The 12,559-nt window shown below is 34.7% G+C and overlaps 1 protein-coding gene across 8 annotated transcripts in view; it reads left to right on the forward strand.

Moving 5' to 3' along the window:
- CNKSR2 (connector enhancer of kinase suppressor of Ras 2) overlaps positions 1 to 12,559 on the forward strand; it is a 282,653-nt gene that overhangs the window by 212,668 nt on the left and 57,426 nt on the right. For all 8 annotated transcript variants that reach the window (XM_054472203.2, XM_054472202.2, XM_054472204.2 and 5 more), the window contains 4 exons: positions 6,030 to 6,078; positions 6,480 to 6,652; positions 10,454 to 10,527; positions 10,810 to 10,881. In XM_054472203.2, coding sequence (XP_054328178.1) covers positions 6,030 to 6,078; positions 6,480 to 6,652; positions 10,454 to 10,527; positions 10,810 to 10,881 — 368 coding nt within the window. The remainder of the gene's footprint in view (positions 1 to 6,029; positions 6,079 to 6,479; positions 6,653 to 10,453; positions 10,528 to 10,809; positions 10,882 to 12,559) is intronic.

Below are 12,559 nucleotides of genomic sequence, written 5' to 3' on the forward strand. Positions count from 1 at the left end.
ACAGAAAGTATTGAAGGCAATTGGGATAATTTTGGATAGGGAAGCTTGGGAAGAATTTACTATAAAGAAAGCCTTTGTGTAATGACTTGAAGGAGTTAAGGGAGTGAGCCACGACAACATCTGGGCAAAAAACATTTCAGACAGAAGAAACAGCAAGGGTGAAGGTCTTCGGATGGGACTATACTTGGCATAACCTAGGAACAGCAAAGGTAGCTAGAACAAAATTAGCAAGGGGAGAGCAGTAGGCAAAGGTAACAGGGGACCAGATCATGTAGGGCCTTGAAGTCATTGAAAGGATATAGGCATTTATTCAGAGTGACATGAGAAACCATTGAAGAGTTTTGCATATAGGAATGGCATGATTTAAATCATATTTTAACCAGATCACTCTGGCTCTTGTGCTAAAAATTAGAGGGGGCTGGGCTCAGTGGCTCACACCTGTAATCCCAGCACTGTGGGAGGCTAAGGCAAGCAGATCACTTGAGCCCAGGAGTTCGAGACCAGCCTGGGCAACATGGCAAAACCCCATCTCTACTAAAAATACAAAAATTAGCTGGGCATGGTGCTGTGTACCTGTAGTCCCAGCTACTCAGAAGGCCAAGGTGGGAGGATCACTTGAGCCCAGGAGGCAGAGGTTGCAGTGAGCCAAGATCATGCCACTGCACTCCAGCCTGGGTGACGCAAGACCTTGTATCAAGATAAATATATATAAATATATATATTTATATATTATATAATATATGTATAAATTCATTTTATATATATATAATATACATATATTAGAGGGGGTAAGAGCAGAAGCAGGGAGAACTGTCAGGGGGTATTTCAGTAATCCAGGTGAGAGATTGTGGTGGCTTAGACCAGGGTGGTAATAATAGAGCTAGTGAGAAAAAGTCATATTATAAATACATTCATTGTGAAAACAAAGCTGGTAAAACTTGGTGATGGATTGGCTATGGGGTATAAGAGAAGGAAAAGAGTTAAAGTTGACTCCAAGGTTTTGTACCTGAGCCACCAGGGAGGAAAAAAATGTAATTACTATTTAATAAGATATAGAAGAATAGGAAAGAAGCAGATTTGGCTGACGAGTGATAGACATCATGAGCTCAGTTTTGTACATATTAAATCCGCTCAGTAGGCAGGCTTTAGCTCAGTGAAGAAGTCCTGGCTAGTGGTATGAATTCTTAAGTTGCTAAAGATCGGAATTTATAGAACATTCTTAGAAAGTTCGAAGAACTTTCACCCAGATGCTCACTATAATAAACAGAAAGTGCTAGTGAAGGCATTAGAAAGATTTTAATAAATGATGGTTTTGGAAATAATGAAGATGGGAATTTTTAGAGAATTGGACTTCAAAAATGCTAACAAGAGAAATCCGTTTTTGGTGATCAATAAGCGTTACAAGCTTGTGCTTTAAATTCACCTATATACACACCCTCACACTCACCCTACCCTAAACACATAGCAATAAAATGAAATAAAAGATATGGTCATGGTCAAAAATGAAATCTAATCTCCAGGCACCAGAAGGAACAAAAATGCCCAGTGATAATTGGGACCTAAAGCCACATATCTTAGGCACCGAGTCCAGAAAAATATGGAGATGCCTGAGAGTCTTCTCTAATGAGTATCAGAGAACCAATGGACCTCAGCTATGTCGAGAATCTAAAAATTGACTCACGAGGTGTAACCAACTGGGAAGGCAAGCAGAGCTTCCTCATTCATGAGTAAGGAGGTTAAAGATACAGTTACTAAGAAATAAATAAAGATACAGCTACTTGTATAAAACTAAATTCCTAGGTGTCTACAAGTAACAAAAACAGATACTCAGAACCATGGGCCATGCCTCTCCCACTTGGATTTCATGGATGGAACTGCAACCCGTTGCCACCACTAAAACGCCTGGTTAGCGTCCCAAGGAAGGGAGGCAGAGACAGCAAAATGCTTAGACAAGAGGGATGAGTGCAAAAAGAAACATCCCTCCAGGAAGAACCTTCCACCCAAGCTAAAATTCCAAAGCATCTAGAGAAAATTAATACTTTTTTTAAAAAGGCAATGAACTAAACAATGAGGTGATTTTCTTCACTAAATACAAATTACAAGAAGGTCACAAAAGCCCTTAAAATACATTTTTAAGTAAAAACAGGAAGGTTAAACAGTGGATATTCAAAAGAGCCACTACCAACTACATATACTGGAAATGTAAACTATATGAAATAGACACTCTATAGATAAGACAAACTTTAGATTAGATTAGATACAATCAGAGAAAGAATTAGGAAATTGGAAGACAGTAAAATGAATTCCCCTAAAAGGCATCGCAGAAATATGAAAGGATACAGAACATGAAGGACACATGGAAGATAAATTGAGAGGTACCAACATATGTCTAGAGTTTTAAAAAGGGGCTAGTAAAGAAGACCATTTGAAGAGATTTTCAGAATTAAATAATGCTTTCAATACAACACAAAAAATGCCAAATAGAGTGAATTAGATAAATTGTAACCTAGACACATAATAGTGAAACTGCAGAATATTAGGGATAAAGAGAAAAATATTTTAGAAGCTACAGAGAAACTAAAGACAGATTAAAACAAGCAAATGACAGTGTAACTACAGATGGCTTAAGAGAAGAAAAATGGATGCAAAAAGAAAATAAAGTAATATATTCAAATTGCTGAGGCCCAACTCAGAATTCTATACCCAGCCAAACTATTATTCAAGAGGAAAGGATTTTCAAACATTAAAACTAGGAGAGTTTGCCACTCACAGACTGCTGTGAAAGAACTTCTAAAGAATATAGTTACTTGAGCATAAACTTGGAAGAAGGGTAATCTGAAGCTAATATGAAATATACATGAATGAGATATATTATGAATTTTACCTCATGAGAAATACACTTATCATGAATGCAAAGATTCTAGGCCTCTTTCATTTTTGAGTTAGTTGTTGTAGCACCTTATATGATCAGCTGTGTTATGAATTACGGTCATATGTCTGTTTTTAATGTCTTGCTCTTATTAAATTTGCATAATCTTAAAATTGGAAAAAAAATGTACCAATTAAATTTTTGTCACTGCCAATGAATAATTCCATCAGTTCTACTAGAAAAGACGATACAGGATGATACATTTGCACCTCAGGGGTGCTTGATAACACTGTAGCTGATGACATAAGGAAAACCCTTTCTGGAGATCATTTATGTCCATTATTTATGAATAATGAACAGTTTCTAATATAAGTTTGTAAGGGATCTTTTTGAATGTGAGGCTGTTTTGGATGTCCCCAAGACCACCTACATGTTCGGTGATTTGCTAGAAGAACTCATAGGACTCAACATATGGTTGAACTCACAGCTAGGATTTATTAACAGTGAAACAGCAGGAATCTACAGACAGATCAGTAAGGAAAAAAGACACCTGTGGAATCTAGAAAAATCTTATGTGTAGGCTTCCTGTGCTCTCTCCCTCCCATGATAGGTCACACAGAGCATACTCTCCTTTGAGCAGCTAAAATTCAATCACATGTGTGCAGTGTTTCTGTCCAGGGAAGCCCGTTAGAGATTCAGTACCCAAGGATATTGAATTGGGCATGTAGACATCCTCTGACTAGAAACTACCAAAATTCCAGACTCCCAGAAGGCAAGTGGGTAATCAGTGCCCCATGTGGGCGAAAGAATCTTATCATTTAGGGAAGCTTCTTATCAGTATAGGGAACTGTTTACCAGCCAAGTTCCTAGATGCCAACCAAGGGCAAATACTGCAAGTAGGCCTTTCTAAGATGGCAACCTCAGGCCTGCTATATTAACTCTTTTCTGCACAGAGACCTAACTGTACAGTTTTAATAGATTTTCCCATTACTTCCAAAAGCATATAATACAGTTAACTTTTTCATTTTAGAAAATGTCAAGTCAATTGGAAAAATAATAAAATCTCTCTTAAGAGAACTTTATTTTAATATTTATAATATCTATAAAAGACATCTAAGGCTTTGCTTCTTTGAATGCTGGATAAATCTGTATTTAATGTCTTGGAGTTTTCAGGTTTCCAGTGCACCGATTATACTCTGCAGTCATGATCTTTATGAAAACATATTTATAGGAAAAGAAAAGTTAATCTTGTTAAAAAGAAAACCTGGAGAGTATAAAATATGTTTCATGTAGATTTTTAGAGTAGACATTCAGGTTCTACGGAATAGCATGCAAAAAGCATAGAAGGTACATTATATAACCCAATTCTTTCAAGCTGTCTGTTACCTATGTAGCTTTCTAAAAACAAACCACCTCCATCTTTGTCATTTTTCAAAATAATGAGCTGTAAAACTATAATGATCACTTGCAGAAATACAAAAGGGAAAAAAGCCCCAGTCAGTAATTTTACCATGAAACAATGTAGGAAAAATAACTATCTGTAAATTAGCTATACTTAAGCACACTAGCCTGAATTATTATTTGAGTTATTATTTTGAAGCAAAGTGCATTCAAGAAAATCAAGACAGCATAATGGGTTTTATCTTTTATGCTTTCTCTCAAAATTTGTGAATTTCTATAACCATGCATGCTGCAAAGTTTGATATGTGTGTGTGTGTGTGTGTGTGTACACACACATACATATACCACATACATACATATTTATATTGCTTTAACACTTAGGTGATTATTTCTGGAAAGCTTTGTATGTCAGCAAATTATCTGACCCTTATCTTTAGGACTGATACTCATCCATAGTACTATGTTCATTAGACTTATATAAATCATATACAGAACAAAAATTATTATATAAGTAGAATGTTATTTAATGAGCAATCATACTAAATAATAAAGTATCACAAAACATGAATTTATTGTGAAAAAAGATCAGCAAATTTTATATAAACAAAATCCAGTTGCCCCTTATAGATATATCTTTGTAAAGAAAAAGAAGAATCTGTAACCTGATTTTCATTTTGAAGGAATACCTGTGAATTAAAAGCACACATGCTATCTCTGTTCCCTTTTAGCTAGCTGATCATGTGAATGTAATTAATCTTATTATACCAGTGAACAATATGGCTTAGTAGACTAACTGGAGCCAGTGATGTGTAGTCATTAATTGAAAGTTAGACCGATCAATATAGTTGTGGGTTTTTCTCTAGACATATCAAGCTGTTCAGGTACTTAGCATGGAGTGAACAGACAGGTAGGTTTAACTGGGATGGATGTTTAGCTCAGCAAGTATGATGCAGACAGCATGGTCAAGGGAACGATTATAATGGTATCCCATGGAAACTAAGAGGAAAGAAAGAAATACAGGCACAAGAGGGTAGTTAGGTCAATGAACTGGATGCCTCAATGAAGTTTTTTTTAAGTGATGACATGAAGGTATTAGACTATGTAAACCATATGAATTAGATACAGTGGCTGGTGTGTGCTTTAGATACCAAACATATGATTATGGGGGTGGGTAGCTGAGGAGTGGGGAAGTAAATGTTATTAGAACTGAGGAACCAGGGTGCTGACATCATCTACATGAAGATTAGTCACCAATAATAGTGACAGAAGTAGGCATGAGAAAAAAATAGTGTTCCAAGTGCTGAAATATTTAGGGACTAAGGAAGTAGGAGATCAGTAGGTGATGGTGGCTTATGTAATTGAACTTCATGTGAATAAAGGATAGTCATATTTTCCTGCTTACTTCATTAGATTTTGTGAGACTCAAATGAGATACTGTCTGACAAAGCACAATATACCCCTGAAAAGGTACAAAGTAGTGTGTATGTGTAAAAGCCTTTAGTTTTACCAAATGCTTTGTGCCCTGATTTCTCTGCCTACGAAATACGGGTAAATATAATATCCTTTCCTGCTTCACAGGAGATTAGAAAGTTAAGTGACATGATGTATATGAATTTGTTTTGAGGCTTTGTGGGGAAAAAGTTCTTCCCCTAACAGGGTTTAGAGTCATCATTTAGCTCTTGAGAGTTCTGTGTAGCATGCTGGTCCTCTGGATCACACCCTGAGTATCAGATAACATTCTTTTTCTCTTTGATTTCAGACATTTCAGCAGTCCTCACTGCAACACAAATCAAAGAAGAAAAACAAAGGTAAGAAAAGGAAATGAAACCTTTACCTGCTTATTTTGTTCTTTGATAATCCCCAGCACACTTCATCCATGCCCCCTTTCTTGCCTGAGCCCAGTGTGGTTTAGAAGAGCACAACCCCCTAGTGCAAAAGCTGCCAGCGTCTTCTTCAGTGCAATTATAATACAAGGTACCTTTTACAACAAATGATCTCAATAAGTTTTGAGACTGGTGTTATGTATTTCTGGTTAAGATGTGTGTCACTTATGTGAGGGAAAATATTAAAGATTTGTATATTTTTCTAGTCTAATACGATATAAAAATTTTTAAGGTTGTGAAGTACTCATACTTCTTTTTGGTATCTATAGATTAATCCTCTACTTTCATACCTTTTACAAAATTGAAAGAGCATTTCCACCCTTTAGGTCCTATAGCAGGCAAGAGCAAAAGACGAATTTCTTGCAAAGATCTTGGCCGTGGTGACTGTGAAGGCTGGCTTTGGAAAAAGAAAGATGCGAAGAGTTATTTTTCACAGAAATGGAAGAAATATTGGTTTGTCCTAAAGGATGCATCCCTTTATTGGTATATTAATGAGGAGGTAAGATAAAGCACATTTTGTTTTCTCGTCCATTCTCTATCTTTAATCAAAAGAATCATTTTCAGACTTATATTTTAAAATCGTATAATCACCTTAAGGCCAATTCACTAGACTTCTGCTAGGTATTTTTCAATCCACCCTCTTAAAATGATTGCATGTTGGGGTTCTAGAAAGATAGATGTCTCAATTATGCTAATGTAGCAACATATCTGAAACACAGATAAAGTGTAGTAAAATTCTGTATATCTAAATAAAAATGCGAAGCTAATCCAAGCAGTAGCTTAACTAAAAGGATTATATGTGGAAATTTGACATTAATTTTTAAATGTCTTGCTTTTGTTCAAAATTTTACTTTTTTCTGTTTTTTTTTTTCTTTTTAGAAGTGGAGAAGGGGAAGCCCTTTGCTAATTTAAGTAAACTAATAGCACCTAAATTTATTTCCATTTTTCTTTAAAAATGATCTAGTAGACTAGTTTTGAAAATCTGCAAGTATTCGTTTCACTTGGCCCACTGGGGGGGTGTATATATATAATACATTTAAATTATTCTTATGATTTTCTGGGTGGTTTTAGTACAACAGATTTATATCCAGAGGAGTCATATCAAAACTTATTACATATCTTGACAGATATGCCAAAAGCATTTGTTGATATTCCCTTTATTCTGCATTTGCTTTTATTCCTTTGCTCTAGCCATCTACTAGTTCACTTTATTAGTTTTTTAAAACAATAATTTCTGCCATTACCTTATTTTATAAAAAATGTACATGGCTTAATGTAGTGTGCTGGGTGAATAGTCCAATACTATTATGTTAAGACATTCATCAATTTGCGTTTGAATATTGTTGAAATATAATTTAACAACATTATTATGCCTACGATTACTACACATAATATCTAGATAATTTTATGTTCCCTAGACAGGTTATAATGTAGTGTTATGTTGTGTTTAAGAGTAGACTCAGAAATCACACCACCTGAGTTACTGTGCCATAGTTTCTTCATCTGCAAAATGGGAGTAATAATAATGCTTATCCCTGGACTATCATATGGATGAAATGAATCAATGCCTGGCACATACTGAGTGTTCAGTAAACATATGGTAGGCTGGGCCCAGTGGCTCACACCTGTAATGACAGCACTTTGGGAGGTTGAGGCGGGAGGATCACTTGAGCTCAGGAGCTTGAAACCAGCCTGGGTAACATAGTGAGACCCTGTCTCTACAAAAAATTTAAAAATTAGCCAAGCGTGGTGGTGCACGTCTGTAGTCCCAGCTACTCGGGAGGCTGAGGCAGGAGGATTGCTTGAGCCAGGAGGATTGCTTGAGCCAGGGAGGTTGAGGCTGCAGTGAGCCATGATTGCACCACTGCACTCAGAGCAAGACCCTGTCTGAAAAAAATATGTGTGCTATTAGTAACATTTTTCAAAGGGACCTCTCATTTGTAAAATCTTGAATTAATATTTTTCTATTTAATGTAAATGTCTATATCACCTATATAAAAATATTTGGTTGTTTTCTGTACTTTTGACATTTTTGTGGCAAATCACACAATTACCTAAAATATCCTCTGCTTCGCTAAGTGTGTCTTATTTTAAATGTAGGAAACAAGCCATAATTTTACCTACAGTTTCATTTAATAGATATGTATTAAATACTTTTCATATGCCAATCAAGTATTATCAAGATATAGTATCTCTATGTTTTTCTTTATCATAAGGTCACTTGCAGGTTTGTCTGCCATATACTAGATTATATCCTATCTTTCAAAGTTTAAGTGATGAAAAACTGTGGCCCTTTTTTGTTGAACTAAGTTTCATTCAGCAAGTTATTGTTACTGTTAGCCTTGTGAGAGATGAGTGAAGAATTCTACAGTATACATTGCAAGAAATACCTTTAGTATGATAATATTTTTAGGAGAAATGTAAAAATCCCTCATCACATCATTATGGGAAGATAATAACTACCTCAAAATATTTTAAATTGTTCAAAATTTTAAATGTTTACATTATGAATGTCAAGGGTAAAATAACATAGAAATTAAAGTTGGGAAAAGGATTTAAAAATACTGTCTTGTCCTTACTCCAAGGTTGGAAGAAAAAATATTCAAATATTGAAAAAGTTTAATACTACTCTTTTTCATAACACACATTCAGTCACTATCAGTAGCATCAGATTTTTGTTTTGCATGGAAGCTTAGCAGTGAAAGCAGTCATACAAATATACAATCTAAAAGAATCGAGAACTCTTTTTTTCCTCTGTGATAGTGGATGAGAGTATAATCTCACTTGAACTTGATATATAAGGAGCTATGGATATAGCACAGATCAAATGAAAGTTAGAGATAGTAAAACTCAGAGGAGCTTGATCATGAGCAGAACAAGGGATACAATGATTAAAGCATTTAGCAAAAGATAGTTTTAGCTTAGTTGGGATAACTCGTATCTAACGTAATATTTTGGATAATTCTTCTATCTTGTTTTTCCATCCAGCATTAGAGAGAGGAGGATTTTATGGATTTTATTCCATTTTCCAGGTGAAAAATGACCTTTATATATATAGCACATACCCCAAGCCAGATATTTGAAAGTCAAATTGAGCTATTTCATTTGTAAACTCTTGAATGCACAAAATAATTGTTATAAGACGCTGACAAGCTTGCAGAGAAGACAAGAATACTTATATACTGTTGGTGAGAGTATAAATTAGTTCAGCCATTGTGGAAAGCAGTGTGGCAGTTCCTCAAAGAGCTAAAAGCAGAACTACCATTCCACCCAGCAATCCCATTACAGGGTATATACCCAGAGGAATATAAATCTTTCTACCATAAAGACACATGCACGTGAATGTTCACTGCAGCACTATTCGTGATAGCAAAGACATGAATCGACCTAAATGCATATCACTGACAGATTGGATAAAGAAAACGTGGTACATATACACCATGGAATACTATGCAGCCATAAAAAGAATGAGATTGTGTCTTTTGCAGGAACGTCGATGGAGCTGGAGGCTATTATCCTTTGCAAATAAATGCAGGAACAGAAAACCAAATACCACGTGTTCTCACTCATATGTGAGAACTGAATAATGAGAACTCATGCACACAAAGAAGGAAACAACAGACACTGGGGGCTACTTGAGTGGGGTGGATGGGAGGAGGGAGAGGAGCAGAAAGAATAACTATTGGGTACCAGGATTAGTGCCTGGGTGATGAAATAATCTGTACAAAAAAACCCCTGTGACACGCATTTACCTGTATAACAAACCTTCACGTGTACCCCTGAACCTAAAATAAAAGTTAAAAATAATTAAATAAAAGATCATTGTTATATAATTAGAGAAAATCAAATTTGATAAGAGATTTGTTGGAGGAAAATTGGATCAGTAAACATACCTATATTTTACATCTGAACATTAAGAATAATAGAAAATTGTGAATTACAAAAGTGGACTACGTTTATTTTATATGTTATAAAAGTGTATATATGTTCTGACCAGAAAATTAGTTATAAAACTCATTCCACTTTGAGAATTAAAGAATTTTCCATTCTCATTTTAATATGAAAAAGACTTTTTAAAAGTTCTATACATATTTTAATTTGTAGTATTCTAAGTGTTCAAAATATATCTTCAATTTATGGAATACAACAGGTAAGCACTGAATTCTTATCTCTAAAATGTCAAATTTAAGGAATTAAAGGAACGGATTTATTAGTACAGATATCTAAGCCATAGTTATAGAGTATCATTACCTTCACACCTTTGTATATAATAAACTAACCAAGAGTCTTGGCTCTTCAGGATGAAAAAGCAGAAGGATTCATCAGTCTGCCTGAATTTAAAATTGATAGAGCCAGTGAATGCCGCAAAAAATAGTAAGTTGATTTTATTTGGGAAGAGGGAACGATAGTTGTTTTTTTTTTTTTTTAATTTCCAGCTTTTAAATTATAGGTTGCTCATTTCATGCTTTCACATTGAGGTGATAAGAAAGCAGTTTTGTGGGCAGAAAGTTGAACTTTTTACTGATTTCTGTCACCATGATAGAAGCATTATATATGTGAACTCGGGTTAGATGTTGAGGTAATTTTACCCATCAGAATTATTTGGTTCAAACTTATTTCCCAATTTGTAATAAATGTACTTTGTTTCCTTTGCAGTGCATTCAAAGCCTGTCATCCTAAAATCAAAAGCTTTTATTTTGCTGCTGAACATCTTGATGATATGAACAGGTAAAGTATTTCAGAGTATGTAGAAGGTCAGTGAGGCCTAGAATTCTAAATTTTCTACAGTAATGCTTAGAGAATAATGTCACTGAAGTTTCTAGATCAATCAGTTTAAAATAAAATAGTCCCAGAATAGCTCCATGCAGCCATATCTAATTTTAAAGAACATCATTTAAAAAGTCAAAATAGACTCATTAAATATTTTTGTCAAGTTTACCAAGACCATATACAGACCCAAAAAATCTACCACCAAAAAAAGGGGATTTTTTAAGTTCATTTCAATAATATGTCTTAAAATTGACTCCCAGATGGGGGAAAAAGAGATGTCTACCAAAAAAGCTGACTTTTTGAAGTACTGAGTATTTTTGACAGAATATTCATCTCAATAATTCAGGCCTAAGAAAAATTAGTATTTCTTTCTGTCACTTTTCATCTTTCACCTGACAGGACCACAACCAACAAATCAGATAGCTCAGTGGTTACTTGGTGGCTCAGGGAAAACCTATATGTATATTTTTTTTCTTTTCTCATCACCTACCACATTCTGCTTCATGTTAATACTTTGGCTTTTATGAATTTTGTGCTTTCTTCCTTTCTCTTTCCTTTCCCCTCTTCCTTTTCTAGAATTTTAGAAATTGAGTTTAAGATTCAAAATTTTCCTCCTTTCTATAACTTACTAGCCAGTACATATTACAAATATAACCTGCCTACAGTTAGGGAGAGGCAGCATAGCATCATGGTCAGGAGCATGGACTTTGCAACCAGACTCTCTAAATCCCAGCTCTACCACTTACTAGCTGTACAGCCTTGGACAAAGAACATGACCTCTTCATTCCAATATAGTATTGTCCAATATATACAAGAGGTGGGTGGGGATAATAACCAGCCCAATCTCAGCTCTACACTGATTAGCTGTGAGACCTTGGGCAAGAAACTGAACCTCTCTATGCTGAGGTATTGGCCCTTTAATAAAGTGAAAATAATAATGACCCCTATCAGTAAGATTTTTATAAGGAGTAAATAAGCATACATAAAGGACTTAGAACAGTGCCTGCTAAATTATAAGTGCTATATAAATGTATACTATTAATATATATTCCTTTTATATACGTTGGGTTCTTAATCCATCTACCTTTCTCTAAAACTATTGTACCCAGGCATTTTTAAGCACAAATCTGTGTAGCTGCATAAATTTGCTTGAACATACTAAATGAACACTTAATGTCCTTTTATAAATAATCTTGTTCTTTGACATTTGGGAATACAAGCATGTTTTTTTTTTCAAAGCAAGGATATGAATACAAGGAAATGGCAAAGAAAGATGGTGTTGAGAGCACTTGATTAAAACTTTTATTACTAATAAAGGAATTGAGCCTTTCGTATAGTTTCCATAATCTTCTCTTAATTCATATAACTTATCATTCTTGAAATTTCACACCAAGCTATAAAATTTGAATGGTTTTTTCTCCTTGTTCTCAAAATGAGAATATTTATTCACATTCACATGGAAAAGGAGAGGTGTGATACTCCATTTTATGTTTTAATTATTTTATAATTCCACTGTTCTAGTACTTACTATCCATTTTACCATATATTAAGCTCAATACCCTTGGGATAAATACGAAGAATTTTCATCATGACCACACTGAAATTAAGTGGCATACATGAGCATATAGTATCTTAC

Source organism: Pongo pygmaeus, chromosome X, assembly GCF_028885625.2.
Source record: "Pongo pygmaeus isolate AG05252 chromosome X, NHGRI_mPonPyg2-v2.0_pri, whole genome shotgun sequence".
NCBI lineage: Eukaryota > Metazoa > Chordata > Mammalia > Primates > Hominidae > Pongo > Pongo pygmaeus.